This window comes from Spermophilus citellus, assembly GCF_964194105.1.
Source record: "Spermophilus citellus genome assembly, chromosome: 8".
NCBI classification, from domain to species: domain Eukaryota; kingdom Metazoa; phylum Chordata; class Mammalia; order Rodentia; family Sciuridae; genus Spermophilus; species Spermophilus citellus.
This window is the reverse complement of record NC_138189.1, coordinates 20,218,191-20,241,464: the sequence shown is the minus strand read 5'-3', so window position 1 is coordinate 20,241,464 and position 23,274 is coordinate 20,218,191. Positions and strand designations below refer to the sequence as shown.

The following is a 23,274-nucleotide window of genomic DNA, read 5'->3' as shown; positions in this document are numbered from 1 at the left end:
AGAGGATCTCAGCAGCAATCAAAACCCGTTCAAGAAGAACTGAGCTTGCATCTGCTGCTGCTTCCCTGTTTTTCCACATTTTATTCCATCCAAGCCACCATCCAATTGGTCAGTGCTGCCCATGTTTAGGGAGGGTCTCCATTTCAGTTGGCTATCCCACATGCCAATCATTTCTTGACATGCCCATAATTCTCTTGGTCCTTGGCATCTCTTAATCCAATCAAGTTGACAATGTGGGATGTACACTGAATCAAAGGCCACAGTGTGCTGCTGTATTCCTAAGAGCTGGAATACTCACCTAGGAACCAAAAGATGGAAGTAGGATTTCCCCTCTCCCTGTCACTCCCCAGGGACCCACCTGCAGAATTTCCATTCCTATCTCCCCAACTTGAGGCTTTTGCTCAGATCCTGAGAAGTATCACTGAGTGGTGCATCAAGAGAACAAGAGACCTCACCACTTCAGACTTTTCAAATGACAGTAGATCCGAGGCTGGAGAGAGAGAGAGAGAGAGAGAGAGAGAGAGAGAGAGAGAGAGAGAGAGAGAGAGAGAGATTCTCTCATGGGTACCTACTACAGGTGGAGGCCAATATCCAGAGACTTGGGCCCTCCTGCCTCCCATCCTACTGTCCCCGTGTGTAGGTGGACTTCCAGGCGATCATGGTTGGACAGAAGGCAGGTGTCTCTAAGGAAGGAAAAATCCAATGGGAGGCCAAGACCATAACTGAGGTTTTCTGGTCAGGTCCTGTGCCAGGGCAATGGTCACAACGGCTGGTCATCTTAGACCTGACCTTCACACAGGCCACAACCACATCTTTGACACCACCTTCAAGAACATCTGCTGTCCTTGTTTCTATTCCAGGTGTTGCAAATGCTGATTTGTTAAATATAAATACCTAGAACATATTAGGATTTTGAGAGTCCTGTCTTGGCATTCCTTCATTTAAAAAATAAATCAAAAGCCAGGTGTGGTGGTGCATGCCTGTAATCCCAGAGGCTCGGGAGGCTGAGGCACAAAGATCATGGGTTCAAAGCCAGCCTCAGCAATGATGAGACACTAAGCAACTCAGTGAGACCCTCTAAGTAAAATACAAAATGGGGTTGGAGATGTGGCTCAGTGGTCAAGTGCCCCTTAGTTTAATCTCTGCTAAAAAAAAAAAAAAAGGAAAGAAAAAGAAATCAGGAAGCAAGAGGCTTGCACGTTCAAGGCCAACCTGGGCAATTGAACAAGAACCTTGCCTTGAAACTGAAATAAAAAGAGCTAAGTTTAGGTCAGCATTTGCCCAACGTGTGTGAGACCATGGGTTCAATTACCAGCACAGCAAAAAAAAAAAAGGAAGAAAGGGTGGAGGGGATGGAGGAAGGAGGGAGGGAGGGAGAGAAGGGAAGAAGAAGAAAAGGAAAGGGAATAAATACATAAATAAGGTTTATTGGTTGTACCCTTTACAACCAGTGAATCAAATCTTATTGGGTATATGTAATTCAATGAGTTTCACAGACAGAGCTGTGTAACCATGACCACAATCAAGATGCAGAGTATTCCCCTCACCCCAGACGCTCCCTGAAACCCCTTTGTTTCCCAGGCTCTTCCCTCTCTTTGGCCCTGGCAACCCTGGCTCAGGAGTCGGTCCTGAAGTTGTCCCTCTCCAGGTGCCATGATGGGGTCCCAGCATCCACAGCCTTCTTTCCCTTAGCACAGTGCACTTGAGGACAGTCCAGCTGTGGTATGTGTCAGTACTCTGTTCTTTTATCACTGAGCAGCATCAGGTGGCGTGATGTCCTACCACAATTTGGTAGCTTCAAAGCAGAGAAATTTATTCTCTTGATTCTGGAAGCCAGAAGTTCAAAATCCGAGTGTCAGCATGTGGTGCTCTCTGCAGAGGCTCCAGGGGAAGTTCTTAGCTGCTGGTGGGTCCGGGTGTCCCTCACTTCAGCCATCTTCACATAGCCTTCTCCTCTTGTCCTCTGTGTGTCTGTTTCAAGGACATTTGCCATTGGATTCAAGATCCACCCAGATAATCCAGGATAAGCTCAAGATCCTTAGGAATGGCTGAAGACCCTCTTCCCATCAAAGGGCTCATTCAGTTATTGGATATAAGTGCAGAGGGGGTTCAGCCCATGTCATATGGATAAACTGCAGCTTGTTTATTAATGGTTGGTGGCCATTAGGCTGGTTCCCAACCTGGGGACATTATAAATATAGTGGCTCTAAACACCACTGGACTTTGCATGGGCCCATGTTTTTATTTCTCTTGGAGTGGGATTAGGAGGTCAGTTTTTCACTTTGTAACCCATAAAGGAGATGCTTCCAAGCAGAGTCCCTCCCTGCCCACCTAAGTGGCCTGCCCTACTTTCAGGCAAGCTCAGGTCCAGTGCTCCTGCCCTGCTGTCCCTGCTCCCTGCCTTCTCACTACTCCTTGATCCAGAGTTGAACATATTTACATCAATGGGCTTTTAGAGCGGAAGGTCCTGAGATGGGGACAGGGACAGAATCTCATTTCCCAGGGCCCACTTCCTTGAGCCCTAGACTTAGATGTGGCAGTTTATTTTTTTTCTGTCACAGGCCTGACTTGTGAGTCCTTGGTGGCCTTGACAAGTAACAGATGGATGGATGTCATGGGCCATATCCTGTGTCCACCACTTTGCTGGTCCAGGCAGGCTGATGGGAGATTAAAAAAAAATAATAAGTAAAAATCAAGGCACACACTCATTGAGATGCAGCTTTATAATCAACCTGTGACTTGATTATCTTGAAAGTAAATGAACAATCAATATTGCCAATCTCTGCAATTCCCCAGCAGGGACATGGAACTGCAGCTCCGCCGGACTTGTGTTTGACTACGCCAGTCCCCTCCGCCCCCCCCCTGCCTTCCCTCCGTTGGTTCAAAGGAATCTTCTGGTTAATGTCAATGTTTGCTTTTGAACTTTTATTTATTTGTTCATTATTTGCTTCTACTTGTCCTTGCCCTGTGTGAGAACAACCAGATGCAGGGCTCTCCTACTTGGGCTCCTCTGGAATTGGTGAGACCCTGCACACCTGTGTGACCATGGAACGCTGACTTATCTCCCGCTGACTGGGACACCTTCAAGCCCCCGGAGATGAAGGAGCCGAAGCCATTGCTCAGAAAAATGGCTTCCGGTGACCTCACCTGTTCCCCAAGGAGGCTGCCTCTTAGCCAGCCAGCTCTTGCTGGGGCCAATGAACCCCATGCAGTCTTCTCTCCCTGGTCCCACTATTGACTCAGGGGCTCTTTACATTCTATACCCTTGACCTTCTGTCTCTATCGCCAGCAGTAATTCAGCTTGTCACCATACTGGGTATAGTTGGAGGCTCCACTATACCTTCCAAGTTCAACCCCTCCACTGAAGAGCCCCCACCTCCCACCACCGGGGTGAAATTCTTAGATGTTTTGCAAGAACTCAAAAAGCCCTAACTGGCTTCCCTTGAGCAGAGCATCTGTAAAGCAGAGACAGAACTTCCAGTTCAATATAATATTCTCTGCTCCTGGGGGGAAGCTTCCTGAATTCTGTGAGATAATTCACAATGTAGAAGATGTTTCTGGGGGAAAGCTGAAAACAGGGAGCATTTGCCTGCTTCCAGAGAATTCAGAAGGTTGTTGAGACAGAGTGGACTCCCCTCACCTTCTCCACCGAGTGGCCGATTTCAGAGGGGTGACATTTCAGGTGGAGTCCCAAGGACAGAGTATGACTGCTTCCCACCCAGCTGCAGAGTTGCCACATGTCCAGATCCAGCCTAGCAGTGAGTGCTCACTGGATGTGAGAACTTGACGATTCCCATTTCATCTTTGTTCATTAACAACCTCAGGGAGGCCCATCTCATTCATCGTCCTCCTTTTGCCAATGAGGACACTGATGTTTGGAGAAATAAAGCAAGCGCTCAAGCCCACAGAGCTAATGTGGAGAGATGAAGCCTGAATCCGACCCCCCCCCCCCCCCGTTGGTGGGAAGTCCTTCTCATTTCCTTTCATGTGTAACAGACGCTTCTTTCCAAAAACTATCAAAGTGATTTTTACAACTCCATATTCTTGACTGACAAGACTCGTTCACTATGTTTATAGGCTCTTCCCTCTGTGTTGTGGGCCTGGTCTTGGGTGATTGCCATTACTTCTAGATGCTTCTGCCACTGCAGCATTCCAGGGTAAGCTGTTCTTCAAAAGCTTCTGAATTCAATAAGACAGGAACCTGGGTTGTTAAGGTAGATTGACACACCACCCGGAAACAACTAGTCCTCCACTTGGCAAATACTTATTGAGCACCTACCATGTGCCAGACACTGTGCTAACGTCTGCAGATACAACAGGGAGCAAAGCAAAGTCCGCAGTCTCGAGGAACTTTCATGCTGGCGGGAGAAGAGAGGAGCATCATGGAACATCAGGTGGCAACAAATGCTATGGGGAAAAGCCAAGCATGCCGCAGACACAGGGCAGATGCCCAGGCCCTGTGCTGAGAGCTGGGCCAGTGCATCTGGGCCCAGTGACCCTGGGCAGAGGGTGGACGGTGAGCTGAGGAGTAGGAAGGCAGAGGGTTAGGGGCCTGGGGAGGGCTTTGTGAGTGCCAGGGAAGTCCCTGCGTTAAGCCACAGACTCCCTCTGGCTGCTGCAGGACCAAGTATAAGAGAGCGCTCAAGGCGGTTTGGCCCACTGCAGTGGAGGGGAGGGGAGAGGTGGTCAGAGTTTGATGTGCTTTGAAGGCACCATTGATTGGCTTCACTGGGGGTTGCTGTGGGCTGTGGGATAAGGAAATGCATCCGGGTGCCTTCAGAGCTGCCTGTTCAAGACCTGGCTGTCAAAGCCTCGGTCAGTCTCCCTCCCTCTCTCAGCTTCCCTACCCCCACCCCATGTGGTGGGTGGTTCTGCTCACCACAGGCCCCAGAGTGGCAGGGCCCACTGACTGTGCCCTGAAACCTCCGATCAGAACAAACCTCTCCTTTTTAGAAGTTGATCACCACAGGTAGCTTTTTAGGGTCAGAGAAAGCTGACCAAGGTGTTCCCCTGAGAAATGGGAGGCACCATTTACCCAACTGGCTAAGGTGAGCAGCTTGGGCCAGAGGACGGCGATGAGCATCTGCTGTAGGAGGAAGTGGGGGGCCTGTGACCCTCCAGCTGCCAGGTAGCACCCACATCTACAGTTGTGGAGTTCAGGCCAGGAGTCTGGGTGGTGAGCAGGAATGTGGGAGTCATGTCCATGTGGATGGTGCTTCCATAGATGACAACAGGGTGGTGGCCACTGGTGGTGGGAGAGAGGGGCGAGGGGACTTTGTTTTTAGAATATGATACTTAACATTTTCTGTTAAGTGACTGGAACACTGGCCAAGAGTGCGTGAAGAGCAAAGCGCAGGCATGTTGGCGTCACCATGGACAAGCAGGAGGACTGGTAGGTGCCACAGCTCTGGTGACCTAGTTTTTCTTTCTCAACATTTGAAATCAATGTAAGGATCTCTTAAGAGATTGAAAGCAGCATGTTAAGGCATATGAAGTACTTTCTATTTTCAGAGTATCTGTGAAGAAAAGAAATCCACAACCCCTGGTTTGGTTAGCTGGATGCAGGGCACTTTATTATAGCGTTGCCTTGAAGTCCTGCAAGTCCTGGGGTTTTCACCCACTTCTGGACAGCAGACTGCTCCCTCTTCTTTTATTTTTTTTTCAATTTTTATTTGTTCTTTTTAGTTATATATAACAGCATAATGTATTTGGACATATCATAATACATGGAGAATAACTTTCCAATTTTGTGCTTGTACATTAATCGTTAAACTGGCCGTGAATTCATACAAAAACATAGGAAAGATATACTGATTCATTCGCTTTTCCTGTTCCCATCCCTAATCCCTTCCCTTCATTCCCCTTTGTCTAATCCAATGAACTTCAGTTTTTCCCTCCCATTGCCCCCCCCCCCAATTGTGAATTAGCCTCTTCCATACATCAGGGAGAACATTCAGCCCTTAGTTTTGGGGGATTGGCTTATTTCACTTAGCATGATAGTCTCTACTTCCATCCATTTACCTATTGAAAATGCCATAACTTCAGTCTTCATTATAGCTGAGTAATATTCCATTGTGTGCATACCACATTTTCTTTATCCATTCATCTGTTGAAGGGCATCTAGGTTGGTTCCATATTTTGGCTATTGTGAACTGATCTGCTATAAACATTATGTGGCTGAGTCACTATAGTATGCCGATTTTAAGTTCTTTGGGCATAGGCAGAGGAGTGGGATAACTAGGTTGAATGGTTGTTCCATTCCAAGTTTTCTGAGGAACCTCCATACTGCTTTCCCAAGTGGTTGCACCAATTTTCAGTCCCACCAGCAATGTATGAGTGTACCTTTTTCTCCATATCCTCATCAAAATTTTGTTGTTGCCTGTATTCTTGATAATGACCATTCTGACTGGAGTGAGATGAAATCTCAGTGTAGTTGTTAATTTGCATTTCTCTAATTGCTAGAAGTGTTTAACATTGTTTTTATATTTCTTGACTGATTGTATTTCTTCCTCTGTGAAGTGCCCATTCAGTTCCTTACCCCATTTATTGATTTATGCCCTCATTTTTAATCTTTTCATTTGACTTCCTGGATGCTGCACCTTCTGGATACTGTTTCCCAGTCTGTTGTGCCAGCCCCTCTGGCCTCCTTAACATTGGACAGTCCCAAGACAAAGTATCATATTTTAGAAACAGACTCTTTGATGCTATTGGAACATTTTCTGAGGTTTGCAGTGTGCAGCTGTGTTGTGCTGTGTGTGGTGTGCATGTGTTTTCCAACTCTCTCCACCTTGGTAGGAGGAGTGAACACCTCAGTTCTTTTCTGGCCCTTCACGTTTCTGGATTTTGCTTCTGTCACCTTGCGGCTGCAACCTGACTTGAAGAGGGCGCTTGTGTATCTCTTGGTTCCCGTCACAGTGAGGGGTAGAAGATGTGGCCTTCCAGAAACCAAGCTGTGGGCAAGTTCCTCTGCAGAGCCAGCCAGGGTGTGGGTGGCCGCCTGTGAAATCTCAGTTCAGACGCAGTTCATTTAGGTTTTTGTGATGTTAGTCTTTGAATTTGGAGAATTGTCCTGTTAGTAAGGGAACCCAATTAAAACAAGGTTTTTTGTTTTTTAAAAATATTTTTAAAATTCAAGAATTGTTCAGAGCTGGTTAACTCTTGGGTACAAGTTGCGTTCTGGATGCTAAAAGGCTCTGGGGCTCATGACACAAGGCTGTGTCACGTAGACAGGCACCTTAACAGCCCTGCAAAGAGAATCTGACTGAATCCGAAACAGGGTGATCTGGTCTGAGGCCTTCCCCAGGTTAAAGAAAAACTCCATGCTGAACTAAGGGTCAGGCGAATTTCAAGATTGTTGTTTGTTAGGTGACTTGGAAAATAATAATGTTAATTAGAAACAACTACCTTAAGAGCACAAAGAAGCTCTGTACAGTCAATCACTCCTATCTCTGGCTGGGGATCACCGGCCCTTTGCTATTCTAAGTGGGGCTCTGGGCCAGCAGCAATGGTGTCACTGGGGAACTTGTTGGAAACCAGTCACACTGGCCACTCGCTTGAGCTGTGTCCTAACACCTTCCCCTGGGGGTTCCTCTGCACTAGAGTTGCTTTAAACAGACACTGGGGTCAGGAAGGGGACTCCTCCCTTTATGGTGTCATGACTGTGGCTTTTTATCATCCACAGGTGTTCCCAAGGGTCTGTCCCACTGACTTCACCCTGAGACCTATGCTGGTTTTAACTTGGAGTCTAGTGGGCATCTCAACATTAACATACCTAAATGAGCTCTTCATTTCCTCCCCCAGTTGTACTTATTGGCAGAGGTCATTCCTTCACCAGACCAACAGACGACAATAACACTGCTGTGTGGGCTTCCTCAGCTCATCTGTGAGTTCTTGCCTCCCCTCAGAGTTCTCTAAGGAGGGGTTCCCCAACAGGAGCAAGCCTTTGGGGGATATGGGTACACCAGTCACAGCCAGCTGGGTCAGTTTTGGTGGTCTTTCCCGGATGGGCCTGTCCACTCCCTTATCTCTCCATCTGTGTGGCTCACAGTGCTCACTCTGCCCCATGAATGTTGTCCCCAGGTGGTAGTTACCTCAAGGTGGCTGAAACAGATCCAAAGACAGAAAACTGGGACAAGTGTCAATTACTCAACCATCTTCCGATTGAGGTGTGCACAGCATTCCTGATGCAAAACAATGTACTCATAAAAGATGTTTTTATATGGAACATTACTCAATAGTTCTAGAACGTGGGTTCTCACACACATGTAGCCCTACATGCTGCTAAGGTCCTTTGATAATCAGGTTTCATCTCTGGGCCTTTCTTAACTGTACATTCATATAGTATTTTGTCTCTCTCCCCTAGACGGCCCGTGATGGCTATATCGGTAGTTGGATTGACTACCTCAGCAAAGAGTTATTAATAGGACACAGATGGCAAGGCCAGGAATACTCATGGGAGGTCCTTCCACAACGTACAACAGCAGAATCCAAAAGGGAAAGAAACTGAATTGGGACTGTTCCCTTCTTTCAGCTTCATTCTTCAGGGAAGTTTCTCCTGGAGTCCTCCTCACATGGCAAAACAAGGCCAGCTGGATCTGTTTGTTCCCTGCCCAGGCACTGGCAGAACCTGGCAGGAAGTTGCTCAGTGGCCCTGAGACTACCAGCAGTAGAGTGGGGGAAGAACACAGGCCTGGTTCTGAGAGGTGATCCTGCAGAAGGGACATTTCCAGGGAAGGCTGGAGAGGTGGGCAAGGTTTTGATCATGTGCCTCCGGACCCAGTATTCTTTTCAAAAGCTGCCCAGTATATACTGCCAAAGAAATTGAGGAGCAAGAACTATTTCATATAAAGCACTTAGCACATACAAAAGGATTTATCATCGTCTGTTCCATGTGGTTCTCCACAGCAGCTGCCGACATCTGTCCTCCATTCTGGCAACCTTGGCTTCCTGTTGGGGTAATCTCTTCCTCCACAGACTGAAAATCCAGGTCTCTTACAGCAGAATCCAGAGAGCCCTGAGGTTCCTTTTTAAGTAACTTCTGAATGTACAAAAGGGACAGGCAAGTGAGCCAGGCTCACATGACCAGCTGTTCTCACCCACAAACCTGAATTCTGAGGGTGACTTAAGAAGGAATGTATCCCAGCTCCCTGAACAGGCTGCACACCAGGACTGAGTGTCAGTAACAGCTATCATGCTGAAGGTGAACATTTAATAATCTCTGGGGTACTACATGCATAACAACTGCATTACTGTTTTCTTGAAAGAACAAGCAAAAATCAGCAAAAAATCCATCACTGAGCACTAAATCCATGCTGATTCTGAAGACCCAAACCAGAGGGACCTCTGAGCCTTAAGGCAGCTGAAGCAGAAATCTGGATTTTGTGGCTAAAGTAGACATGCAGGCCCAGGCCAGAACACAGCTAAGGGCTCTTCGTGTGTCCTTATCTAATAACCGGACTTTCTTTTTTTTTTTTTAATATTTATTTTTTAGTTGGACACAATATCTTTATTTATTTTTATGTGGTGCTGAGGATCGAACCCAGGGCCTCACACAAGCTAGGTAAGCGCTCTACCGCTGAGCCACAACTCCAGCCCTGGATTTCTTTTTTCTTTCTTTCTTTTTTTAATACAAAAGCTCTTTAGGGTCTTTAATCATTTCTCAGGATGAAAAGCAACCCTGAGGCCAATGAGTCTGATAACTGGATTTTCCCCACTTAAAAATGAGCCATTAGTGGAGAATGCAGCAGAAGCTATTCATATGATAAACCAATGGCAGACTGTATTTTTTCTACTTGAGGGCAAAGTTATTATTCCATACTCTGGTCCTCTGAGTTCTGTTCTGATCTTTCTAAAGCCAATATGAGTACCAGAAACAAGGTCTCACCTGAAGCTACAATTGGCTATTGATCAATTTATGGCTGAAGATTCAGTACCTTCACTTAGGAAAGGGACAGTGTTCTGAGGTGTCCAAGATCACTCTCCCTAGTGTTGTGCAATGTTTACCTACAGACATGGCCGAGAGACTAAGAACACTAGAAGAGGTTAGCACATTATAAACAAAAAACATGGCAACAGGGCAGCACTTCTGAGTTTACAAAACATGCTTTAATCCACAATCACAGGTTATTCAGCTTCTCTAAGCCTGATTTTCTCATCTGTGAAATCTGAAGGTTGAACTATACTGGCCTCTACTAAAGTGCCTTTGGAATACACAACTGTTCAGAGTCTCTTGATAACCCTAAGTCCTCAGCTCCTTAGAGTTCTGATGGGAGAAAACTTGTGTGGCACTCAAGAGGGCAACTCTGGACCATATGGGTCCAAATCTGAAGGCTCAGCACTAAATTTCACATATAACACTAAATGGGCTCTTTAAATGTCCCTAGCTTGTCTCATCTCTAAAATTAGGCACATTATCTCATAGAGCTGTAGTGATTGAAAATGGCTATTAAACACCATATACAAGGTCACCGATATGAGTTTGCCCTCAATCTTGCTTCTTCCCTGCCCCTCAGTCCAAGTTCACTTATCATCTTAGCTAACCATTGAGAAACGCTAGTAGAACCTAAAACGAAGGAAATCCAAATATCACCAAGTAACTAGCAGATTTTTAGAAATTGCTCCATTTCACTGTCTGGAGACAGAAAGTAATTTAGATTGGTTGGGCAATGTAGCTCAGTGACTGAGTGCTTGCCTAGCGCAAGGCCCTAGGTTCCATACACAGCGTGGCCAAAGAAAAGGGGTGGGAAGCCAGGTGTGGTGGTGGCAGGCCTGTAATCCATTACTTTGAAGGCTGAGGTAGGTGGGCTGCAGGCTGAAGGGCAACAAGGCGAGACCTTATTGCAAAATAAAACTTACAGAAGTTAAGGTTAAACAGGATCATCACGGTGGGCTTTTTAATAAACCACTTTGTCATGTGATGGTAGAGAAAGTGGCTACCTGCAAGTCAGGAAGAGGCCCCTCACCAGAACCTGACTGTGCTGGCAGCTGAACTAATATATGCCTTAGTAAGAAAGTTTTCAAGAAGTATCTAAACCCTAGCTGGGCTTACAGCCTGAAGCATTACCAAACATTTAAACATCCCTACTTGTCCTAACCAGTTCTCGTCTTCTGCACTAGATTAATGTTAGGCATGGATATCTGTGCTTCCAGGTGAACACTGCACATTCCACTATCCTGCAGCTGAAGTTCTTACCAAAGACCACAATTTGCACCTTAGAAATTTATTAGACACTAGTATATTCCTAGCTCCTAAGAGCTCTGCTTGCTAGGATTACCAGTAACAGAAGCCTGACATCAGTGATAACACTGATCAACAGTCTTCAAAGTCACAATTATTCTTTCCTCCTAAAACTTTTTATTATGTAATATAAGTATCTGAACTTAAGTTGGGAAAGATTAAGGAGAACACAGAGGAGGGCAGCTTTGCACAGAGAAGTTCTAGGGAAACAGAAAAGCCATCAGCCAGCTCCGTGCCACGGCCCCTGCAGGAATGAATGAACCATGTCTTAACTCTCATATGACACAGGTGGGCTGTTTCTACACTGGCACTTGGACTATGTAGATAGTAGCAACTCTTCTCTCTCCAGCACCAGCAGAAAGGATCCAACAGGCAAAGGAGCGAGAAACAAGTGACCTGCACACTGGCCTGAACAGAATGAGGGCAGTGGAGCAGAGGAGGTGAAGAGCAGGAACTGCGCTCACGTGCCAGCAGGAGCTCGAGTGATTAACTTTACAGCAGATGCTCGCACTATACCTTGTTAGAGGTCCACCTCCCAGATCAAAGTCTTCTGCAAACCCAACACTTATAAATAAGCTATTTGCATTTAGTATGATATTTCTTGCCATTAAACCCTTATTTCTCTACACCAGAGATACTTACCTCTACTTTCAATAAACCAAAAATTAGTCATGACTTCCACGTACACAAGGATTACAGCTCTGAACTCTTTATTTAACACTCATATAGGAAAATAGGCGACCTTATCCTTAATGTCACCTTAAGATCTGGACAGGGCTTTCTTAACTTCCCACTATCTGGGCCTTGTGCTTCAGGTTCTAGCCCTGGCCTGAGTCTGAACTCCTCATTTGTTTCTAACATGCAAATTTCATCTCTCCTTTGGCTGTTTCCTAGTACTAATTCTTTTAGGGTTTCTTTTTAGTGTACCTTTTTTTTTAAGGGGGAGACTTCCTTCTGTGAGCACTCACTTTACTAGATGTAGAAACCTTGCCTTCTGCATCCTCAAAGCCAGTGACCATATTAGTGGTTCAACGACAGACAATATATTTAATATAACTTTGAAAAGACTGCTCAAAAAGTGATCATATACTATTTAAAGCAAGAATTACAATATTGTTATTAATTATAAACCAAATGACCCACACTGTCAGTAGCAACTTTTAGAGGCCTCACAACTCAAGTTCAAACTAAATTATTATTCAAGTCATTATTTTAAAAGCAAGATGTGTTTAACAAAACTCCTTACAGTCTTTCTTTGGGAAGGGAGATAAGAACTGAACTTGTTATGACTTAAACATTATAAAATTTCTTTCTTCAAATTTCTGTCTCCATGTTAAACCAAGAATACTTTGTCGCTACTTCTCGGAGTCCCACCTGCAAAGACACAAACCACTGAGTGTTCTTTGGAATACCAAACCAAATGATAACCCCATGCTGGAAAAGCAAGTTGTTGCTACTTGTGATGCTTCAAATTCACTGATATCAGCTTTTAAATGATCCTGAATGGGAGGTACATCTTGTTTCTCCATAAAAATCACCTTTCTTTAAAGTACTAGTTAAAAACATTGAAAAAGGAATTGATTTGGCACAATTATCACTTTGATGTGATGCAGAGGACAAGGTAAGATTGTAAATACACAAACTAATAGAGAATTTAATTTTATCTTTATGAAGTTTTCTGAAATCAAAGACGATAATACATGCATCAGGCACATCCAACAGAAGACTTTTACAATGGTTTACATTTCCTTTTTATTTATTCCTTGAAACTGCCCGTATTGCAGGTTTTTCATGGATGAAATATGGAACTGAGCAGATTCTTTTTTTCTACAAAATTATGGTATAAACTTGCTCAATTTTCTATCTTATTGCTAATAAACCTTACAGGCGCACAGTTTGTAAAATAAACCCTTAAGGACTGAATGTGTAGAGCATGCTGCAAGGTACAAGAAATAAGCTAAAAATGAGCGTATAAACCTACATCTGGACCAACACAGTACTGAATGCTGGCAAACATTTACCACGACACAGGGAAAAATTAATGAAGGAAATACAGTTCAGTCCTGAAAGGGTTAAATAGAAACCCTAATATATTATTGTTTCTAACCATCCATCCCATATTACAGTGCTTGAAAACAAAGTCAAAAGTCTGGCACAGAAAATTACACACATTTGTTCAGTACTCATCAGAAACACAGCTGCTTTTGAAATCAAAGTTAACTTGGTTAATAATTGAATAGCATTGTTTCAAAAAGCACCCCCGCCCCAATAGATTTTCTGGTTTACATGACTAGTTAGGTTAGTTCCCAAAAATGGCACTGGGAATTTTCTGCGAGCACACAGATGGTACCGGTTTCATTAAAAATAAGAGCAAAAAACCTAACCAGTTATGATGGCCAGTAAGTCTATGTTGTAAGAGTGACAAATATTTCACTAATTAATTCTATGTGAGGTGCAGTTAGTTGCCATGGTTTCAGAAAAGTCAGCAGCAAGTTAAATATTGTACTAGTGTTTGATTCTGAATTCATTCAAAAATATAAAGGGCATTTTACATTTAAAGTCATTAGCTTGCCTTCCGAATCTATGTGATAAATTTGATGCAACTAATAAAAATGTGCGGGGTCACAGACTCAGTTTCTATGCATATTTTGAGAAACTGCATAGAAAAACAGGAGCATAAGATTCATTTCTAAACCCAAAATTCAAAAACATCAAAACACTACTCTAACTGAAGCATTCACCACTCGAGGAGAGTCTTTATGAGGGTAAATGACCAGCATCTCTTAACAATGCCACCATTAGGGAAGGGACATATTGTACTGTAACTGGAGGACAGGGCTGACATAAACTGTGTACTGAAAATGACTCACCAGTCCACGAGAAGGATTTTAAAAAGCAGCTGACAAAAGATACTGATGAACAACAAGCTATAACAGATGTATTGTTTTACTCCTTAGTCTGTGGTATGAAATGGCATAAAATAGGGGGGAAAAATGCCAATAATAAGTACATTCTTGGACTTTAAAAAAACAGTGAAAGGGTTTTCAGTCTAATATTTCCATTATCTTATTAAAAGACACAAAAGAACAGCAATAAGAGATAAACATTAAAATAAGCATAAGTTCATTTTAATAAAGCCATGAACTTGGAAAATTATTTTGAGCTGCAAAGCTGGGTAAGGGAGTTTGTTCTTCAAAAACCATCTCATTTGTTATTGGTTAATTTAGTTTGATTTCTTAACTAGAAACCAAATTTAGAAAGTGGAAGAAACTTGTGGCCCACTAAAAGTAAAGCAGCACTGAAAACACTTCCCACTCTGAACAAAAGCACTGTATAATGACCACATCTGTGACTAGACAGAGAGAATAAACTCTACCCAGAAACAAGCAACTCTGCAAGAAAAAGCTAGTGAGCAGTTACAACAAAGAAAGATAAGGCCACAATGAGTTCTGCCATTCATCACTGAAACAGACAGACAGTGTGAGGCAGGATTCGCTCAGGAGTGAGTGAGTGAGTTGAGCAGATCTGAAGAAGAAAGGCTATATATAAAATCATGCAGCCTGGGGTGATTAAGAAGGCTTGCAGTAAGAGAAAACCGCAGTAACTTTGATTTAACCACCTCAAATGTTTTACAAATGACTTTCCCCTTGAAAACTGAGGAAAAGGCAATTTAAAGATGTCGGGAATATTATTTACAGTGGCATAGTTGAAGCAAAGGAGTGATGAAGATAACAAAGCTGAAAGAAAATGCTAAGAAATGCTTTTTTAAAAGTCTATTAATGGAAACTTTGAAAACAGCCCAGGACACCAGAAAGACACTGGAAATGCTGTAGGAAGTTACAGTTTTGCATTCATAAGGTACTTGTGGCTCCTGTTTTACGGGACAGTAAAAGCTTACCACAATCTAGAGGTAGTTTTTACTCTAAGAAGGATGATTGTATAACTAGACGGTGTCCCAGGACATTATACATGTGGTTCCTCTACTAAATGTAACCCGATGAGTCTGCTGTAATTCCAAAGAAATGGAACAAAGGCAAACCAAGATGCAGGAATGGAAGCAATATAAACTGGCAAGGTTAGCATGCAAGGCTGACACAGCCCTGAATGCAAGCAAATCTTAACTGAAAGGAAAAGAAATCTTTTCTGAGTAAGAGACATTTGTGGAGACACTCGGTATGGAGTAAGAGAAAACAGAAAAAGGCAGACAGAAAAAAGAAAAACATAAGTTACATTTGCATTTTCATAAACTTACAACTATCTGTTTCTAAGGTATGTCTTCCAGCTATTTTAGTTGATCATCTAATAAAAGCATCTTATGTTTTGAGATTACAATGATGTTCTTGCCTAGGCTACAAAAAAAAAAAAAAAAAAAGGTAATAATAAAACATTTGCTGAGATTTTCCTCATTCTACCATAGGGCACCATCTACCACTTGGTAGCAAATACTTCTCATGATATTTTTTTTTGCCATTTGCCAACAAGGTAGCAAACACCCTGCTGAATTAAATCACTGGGAACATTCTGAGTTCAAAATAAAACGTTTAACTTACACATAATACAAGTTATGTACAAGATTAGGAGGGGGTAACCTGAACAAACCCTGGAACACAGATGTGTGGATGTACGGGAAAGGGGGAGAAAACACTTCAAATACCAACATGTTCTGCGCCATTAACTCAGTAATGACTAAATGGCCACACTGAATTCCATGTAAATGTTAGAACCTCTTCGATTACCACTATAAATACATTTTTTTTAAAAAAAGGAAAATACAGAAATAACTACCAACAGTGTCTGCGAATAGAGACTAAGTTAACATACATTGCATGTATTGCAGGCAAGGCGGAGGCATTTTCTTTAAAGCTTTTGCACAGACTTCATATAATCTTTAAAAAAAAAAAAAAAGCAGGCCTTTACAAGATTTGACTTGCTGAAATCAAAACATTTCCACCTCATGAAAAGTCATAAGATTTCAGCTTAAAAAAAAGAGTTCCAGCCTTAGACCAAAAGAACCTGGAAGAGTATGTTAATTAAACAAGTGGTCAGGCTTGGAACCTGAATGTACTTTAGAGCAAAAGCTCAAAGGGGGGTGGGGAAAACAACCTATTTGGTAACAAGGTATACTATATACTGTGATATAAAAAAAGGTATGGTGAAAATGTACCTTTTACTAAAGCTTATACAAGTTCCTTGGTCCATAAAAACTATGTTAGATTTGTGCCTTCTAGTTTGCTTAATGTTTATTCCAGCCACATTATCTATTTCTTGCCCATTTAAACAAAACCAACCAACCAAACAACAGCAACAAGAACAACAAAAAACAGCTGAAAAACTTGATTTCCAACAGTCTGTACATACTGATGTTTTTCTGTTTTACTGTGGCTTCTGCATTTCAACTCAGCACTTGCAGGTAATGGGTTTTTTGATGGTATCATCTGGTATGAAGTTTTCCCAAGAAACCACAAAAGATTGTTCATTTTTTTTTCTTTCCTTTTTTTTTTCTTTTTTTGTCAACTTTTTGCCACACTCAAGTCAGTTTAAGTCCTAGCAAAAAGACGGTAGTTAGGACACCACTGTTGCTGTAGATGATGTGACACTGGTTGAATTTGTGCTGGCATTTGTGTAACTCCCCTCGCTGTTTGTGTTTGATTCGTTCGGGGGCACTTGGCTTGAATTGGCTCGAAGGATTGCTCCAGCTGCACTGCAGTGTGGCCGTGGCCCTGGTTCCGGTGTGTAGGTAAAGGTAAGGCTGGTGGAATAAATTATTCCATCATTACGGACCAAAGTTACTGGAACCTGAACTGGCTGCCGGACCCATCTCCAACCTTCTCGGAATGCAGAAATGTCTGGAACAACACAGAGCATGCTCTCTCCACATCTGAGAAGGAAAAATAAATCACTTAAAAGCACTTTTAAAAGCAGTAAAACATTTTAGAAATGAAACAACGTTGTTTAATAAAATACAATGGATGTCAGAAAATAACTCGTGTATCCCACCCCTGACAACCTCTGATGATGTACCTGTACATAGTTTCAGCTTCTACATCCCCAAACCACACTCGTAAATTTGGAGTGAAATTCTGTCCTGTGAGTTCAAGCATTGCTACGTCCCCGCCGCCATTCAACTGCAATTTACAGAAAATCATTTTTCATTAAAGTACACAAATTAGGTTCTCATTCATCTTTCAACATCTATGTTTATTTTAAAAGGCTTGATCATAAAGCTAGCTAAAAATATCCCAAGATAACATATAAGTTGATTTAAATTTCTTTGCATGCATGTTGCTCCTATTTTTCTTTTCTTCCTTTCTCTCTTTTTTTTTTTTTGATAATGGGGATTGAACCCAGGGGCACTTTTCCATCAAGCTACGTCTCCAGCCCCTTTTATTTTTTGAAACAGGTTCTTGCTAGGTTGCTGAGGCCAGCCTCAAACTTCGTGTTCCTCCTGCCTCAGTTTCCCAAGTGGCTGGGATTTCAGAGGCATATGCCACCATGCCTGACCTTATTTTCACTTTTATTGCAACAAATAATGTGTAACAAAATCCCCAGATTGCAAAATTAAAAAAAAAAAATCAGAATTACTGTGAAATAAACGATGCCAAGCTATAGCTGAAAATAGCTGCAAAAAGTTAAGTTACATTGTGACTAAGTGGTCTCACCTGAAGACTTTCTACGACAGGCACAGGGGTGACTGGGGCAAGGACAGGGCCCATTCCCTCATAAAATGTATACTCTGCCTTATCTGTGCTAATGATTGTCCAGGAAGCTCCATCATTTATCATTTCTTTATTTGGTTCTTTCGGGCATGGAGTGGCCTTATGGAGAAAGAATGTTCAGAAACTGAGTTTTATATATAATACGGCATATTAAAAACTTCCAACAACATTTGCAGAGTGTTTATAGTTTTTACAGAGTGTCATTAAACAAGGAGAACTCAAGTATATTGCTTTGTCAGCATATTTTATATATTCACATATTCATATTCATATTTATATTATATGTTCAATGGATTATTAATATGAAAACCAAACAGCCATTTTTGTTATAAAATATTTCAGTGATATATTAAATAACTAATAATACGTTTCAGTACATCCCTTAATAGTACACATTACTGGTACAATTTCATTAATACAAGATCAGTTTCTGAGATGCAAAATAGATGCTTAAAATTCTTAAGGGCCCTATAAGACACAGACACCATGGGAGCCCCTTATGTTTAGAGGACAGCTGGAAGCTGATGCATTTTCAGCAGAAGAAACCAAGATCAGGACTGGCGACCTCCTACTCCTGCCATAATACACCTAGACAGGGGACCCAGGTCACTCATTAGTGTGTGTGACCATTTCTCTGGAATGGGAGTTTACAAAGGAGATGAAACTGTAACCGTACTATTAAATCACATGCCCTTCTCATAATGTTCTTGTGAAACCTGAGTTTGATACAGCTAAAAATTAGCTTTTGAATCATGTCGTCATTACTATCTTGGGAGATCCCAATGTAAATCTGATGAAAATTTGAATCCTCTTTCAGAAAAATGTTTTCCCTATACAATGTGTGTACATGATTTCAGAAGATTCTCTAAACACATGGAAATCTATTTCTAGATATTACAAGGGGGCTCTCTGTTCCCCTAAAGCCCCTGAAACATTTTACAGTTTCAAGTTTCTTCCTGAGGTAGAATCACAGGCATGTCTGAGGACCCTTGGATCTGAGATAAATATCTGAATACAGTTTCATGTATTTGGATACAATTAAAAACAAATTAGAATTTCATGTTTCTGTAAACTGCTAATCCATTTATACATTTCATTTATTTATTGTGCTGGGGATCTAATCCAGCGCCCTTAGGTATTACGGAGTTACACCCCCAGCCCTACTTGCATATTTTAGATTTCAGCAGTAATTTTAAGACATACCTGAAACTGGATTATTCTTTCTTGAGAAAGGCACAAGTACATTCTTTCTGTATCCTTCAGGTAAAATGCACATTTATGGAGTTGTGACACAGGATCATCTGCATCCAGTAATGCTGTCTGTTTATCAACTTTCCTAATTATCTATATTTCAACAATCAAAAAATAAAAGGTCATCCACACATGAAAAGAGTTATCATTTTGTAGAGTGTCAAGAACACACAGAACATTATGCTATAAAATAATATATCACAGTTAAATGTCCTTATCTACACAGAAAAACATAAGGCTAAGAATAAAAAAAAATCCATTAAGATGGCGGGCGTGTCAGAATGTGGAAATTGTTACTCTCTTCCATGAAAATCTAAAAAAAAAAAAAAAAAAAAAAACAGAGCAGACCACTTGTTTTCTAGATAAACATTAATATACATATAAATCATCTCATGTTCTTGTGAAAAATATAGGTTCTAATGAGGCATGGCTCATGTGGGGCCTGACACTTGACATTTCTAACAAATTCCCAGGTGATGTTAATGCTTCTGGTCTGTGGACCAGCTAGTTCTGATGATATTCCCAATAATATACAAATATTACAATGATGAAGGAGAAAATCCCTAGATGGCTACTGTGGGTGTGCTAGTCAGTGCAGACATTTTATATCCATTACCCAATTGTTTACATACTTAATAGAAAGTAAACTAAACTAGTTTTTGCAAAAAATGGGCTCAGAGAGGTAAGGTAAGCTGCTCAAAATTTTATAACCCAAATAGTCCACAAAACACATATGGTTAGCTGATACTAACAGACCTTAATGACACTTAACACATAGAAGGAAATCATTAAATAAATGAAGATGAGGATAGTAAAACTGCTTTTAATTTCTTTTCCCTTTTTATTGGTCAATCCCAACAGCTATAAACTATTTCTCATTTTAAAATCAAGAGTAAAAAAATCCCTCTCTGGAGTGCATATCCCTGTCCCTCCATCTTACTGTTATTTCTTTTTTCCCTTGAGAGCAAAGGCCTCTTCTCCACTGACCCATCTCTTGTAATCTCTCCCGTCTTGTCTCAAAGATTTCATTACAACTACTCATGAAGGCCACTGAGGATTTCCAGACAGATGACCTCATGGCATTTCTCCTTCATTGTCTTACTTCACTTTCTTGGAGGCATATGGCAGCCACAGTGCTCTCACCAACCTGTAGGGTGTGCAGTGCTGAGTCCTGACTTCTCCTTTAATAATCTATACTCTATGCAATGTAGAGTTTGACTACTCTCAACTCTAAATCTCTAGGCCTATTCTCTCTCCTACATTAACTTTTATATTTAACTACCTGATCAATATACTGTTTTTTAAACAAAGGAAATATATTCTCTCACAGTTCTTGAGGCCAGAAGTCCAAGATCACCTATTCAACATTTCTATCTTATGATGTCCAATATATGCAACTAAAGTTTAACATAGCAAAAGCAGGATTTTGAATTTCCTAAACTGATCCTTTCTCAACTCAACAATTCAATAAATGACTTCTACTGCCACATCCTTATCGCTTTCTCCACACAGTAATCAGAACTATCCTTCTGGACATAGATAGGCCATCATCCTGTTTAAAAACCCTCCAGTGGCCTTCTATCATAAGAAAGTAAGATAAAGTCCTTTACCTTAGACAGAGAGGGACCCTAAAGATCTTCCCAAGCTAACTTTGCAGCTTCATTTCCTGCCCTCGCACCTGCCTCTCTTTGCTCTGGCTACACTGGTCCTCACACATTCCTGTCTTAATTTCTGCTGGACTCATTCTGTCAGGCTCAAGTGCTCCTCACCAGTTCCTTGACTCCATTAGGTCTCTGATCAAACACTGTCACTTTAGAAAGACTTCCATGAACTCTCTAAGCCCTGTCCAATCCTCCACCTCTTTATCTCACTTTTTAAAAAATTACCTTCACAACCGTTTATTTTTTTCTTCTTATTTTTATGTGGTCCTGGGGATTGAACTCAGTGCCTCATATGTGCTAGGTGAGCGCTCTACCACTGAGCTACAGCCCCAGCCCCATAGTTTCTTTAAATCGACTTAGGAAAATGTCATCTTTCCTCACCCCTCCCAGATCTGATAAGCATAAAACTTATTACAAAAATAACAAATATTGAAATATATACATTAATCTACCGTAAGTCTCTGAAATGTCACCAACTCTCCTTCACCCCGTAAACCAAAGGTAAAATGGCCAAATTATTTTTCTAATCCTTGTGTCCTCAAATATACCCTTCACAACTAGCTAAAGTCTCGTTTGTGGGAAAGGCTTTAATCTGTACAGTAGAACACTTACATACTTTCTTGAGGGGAGGACAATTTTGTCCTTTCAACCTCAAACTCAAGGAAGACAGTGGTCCTGCCCTGCAACAGTACCAAAAACTTAACATTCAGCATACAGTTCTTTCTTTACAGAACAGGTCCAAGGGTGAATGAAGCGTTACTTCCTCCTCTTTCCTCCTTGGTGCTGTCCTCCTTTTCTCTTGCCACCCACGCCAGGTGGCCCGGCATGCATCTAGCTTCCCAAACTTCCTTTCCTCTTCCCTTTCTGGCTGGGCGGGAGCCTCCAAGACCCTGCGGGTTCCCTTTCCTCTTGCCCTTCTGGCTAATTTTTCTCCTTTTGGCGGCCTCCTCCTGGTCCTCTTCTCTCATCTGCTTGCTGCTGGCTCTCATTACATCCAGCTGAAGCTTTTTGCCATTCATGACTCGAAGTAGCTCCAACCGGTTCTTTCTCTCCACTCCAAAGTCCCCCAAAAGGGGCTGAAACTTCCTCTTTTTGCCTGAACTCCAGGAAGCCAACTCCTTGGGGAGGCCAGCGCCCCATAGAGGCGGTGGTGATCTTGGCCACGTGCATAGGTGCATAGCGCGGCCCAGCTCCTCCTTACTCTGGTGTCTGGTAGGGTGCGTACCAGCCGCGCTGGGCAGCTGCATCTTGTGTGCACGGGCCAGATTACGCAGCCGGTTCAGCTTGTTCTTGGCCAGGCATTCCTTCTTGGCCTGAATCCGCTTGGCGAACTGGTCTTCTAGGGGGTTGGCGCCATTGGGAACCTCAATCAGCCATTCCTTGTTGTCATCCTCGGCGCGCTTATAGTCCTAGCGCAGCCGCCGCCACTAGCAGCTCACCTAGTCCCACACCAGATTGTTTTTCTTCTCAGAATGGATGCCCTTAAGGTGCGTGAACTGCTGCCAGCGTGTGGCTTCTCACGCGGGTAGGCACATGGTAGGCTCCAGTATCCAGGCCACCAGCGCCTCTTCCACATGCTCTGTGGGCAGCTGCCACAGCTGGTTGATGAGCAGTTGCGTATTGTCCTGTGCCAAGGCCCACAGCTCGGCTTCTGGCGTGGGGCCCACCTGCTGCAGCACTGGGCGTGTGTGTGTGTGTGTGTGTGTGTGTGTTCCAGTTGAAAGCCAGCAGGTTACCCAGGTCAAATTCCAGCTCCAGATCCTTGTGCACTGTGGTGCGTTGCTGCCTCTCTACCTCTTCCTGCTCCGCCTTTGCCAGCAGCGCCTCCACTTCTGGCTCCAGGTCGGTCCCCTAGCTCTGAGGTTAATAGTTGAAGTCACTTCTCCTCTTTATCTCATTTTAATTGGCCTTTTTATCACTACATAAATCTTTTTTAAGATATTTTCTGTCTAGCTTCCTACCAGAATGTAAGCTCCACAAGGACAGGAATTCTCCTGTTTGCTGCTGTTATTTCCAGCCTCTGGGCAGTGCCAGGCACACTTCAGAAAGTGCTCAGGACTGTGTGGAAAATGCATGCGCATATGCACCTACCTTGTAATGCTCTGTGTCCTTATAGCAACTACTCCCCGACAATTGTGAGGACTGAATTAATCAATGTGGTGTTCACAGTGCTGCTACTAATATTGTGCAATGTTACTGATTTCACTACTTCATTCATGCCTCACTGACATTCAGAGATCATCCTACTTCAGCTAAGCCATAACTGTAGACAGCTCTAATCTTTAGTTAGGGTTCCTCATGTTTACACATTTTTAGCTCTGCATTATTTTTAGTCAAAATATTTGTCATCCTACCAAAAGTAATTTTTAAGTTAAAAGGGAAACTACATTTTCAGTGATTATAGCTTCTA

At 42.6% G+C, this 23,274-nt stretch overlaps 1 protein-coding gene and 1 pseudogene across 10 annotated transcripts in view; both read right to left on the bottom strand.

Moving 5' to 3' along the window:
• Positions 1 to 12,882: 12,882 nt before the first annotated feature.
• The window catches only part of RBPJ (recombination signal binding protein for immunoglobulin kappa J region), a 216,375-nt gene continuing 205,983 nt past the window's right edge, over positions 12,883 to 23,274 (bottom strand). For all 9 annotated transcript variants that reach the window (XM_081302933.1, XM_081302931.1, XM_081302936.1 and 6 more), the window contains 4 exons: positions 19,156 to 19,296; positions 17,896 to 18,051; positions 17,258 to 17,361; positions 12,883 to 17,114 (listed from right to left, as the gene is read on the bottom strand). In XM_081302933.1, coding sequence (XP_081159059.1) covers positions 16,799 to 17,114; positions 17,258 to 17,361; positions 17,896 to 18,051; positions 19,156 to 19,296 — 717 coding nt within the window. In that variant the 3' untranslated portion in view covers positions 12,883 to 16,798. The remainder of the gene's footprint in view (positions 17,115 to 17,257; positions 17,362 to 17,895; positions 18,052 to 19,155; positions 19,297 to 23,274) is intronic.
• On the bottom strand, positions 21,479 to 22,939 carry LOC308654251 (ribosome biogenesis regulatory protein homolog; annotated as a pseudogene). Its single transcript has 2 exons — positions 22,826 to 22,939; positions 21,479 to 22,715 (listed from the first exon to the last, which is right to left on the bottom strand). The product of its transcript is annotated as a ribosome biogenesis regulatory protein homolog (transcript).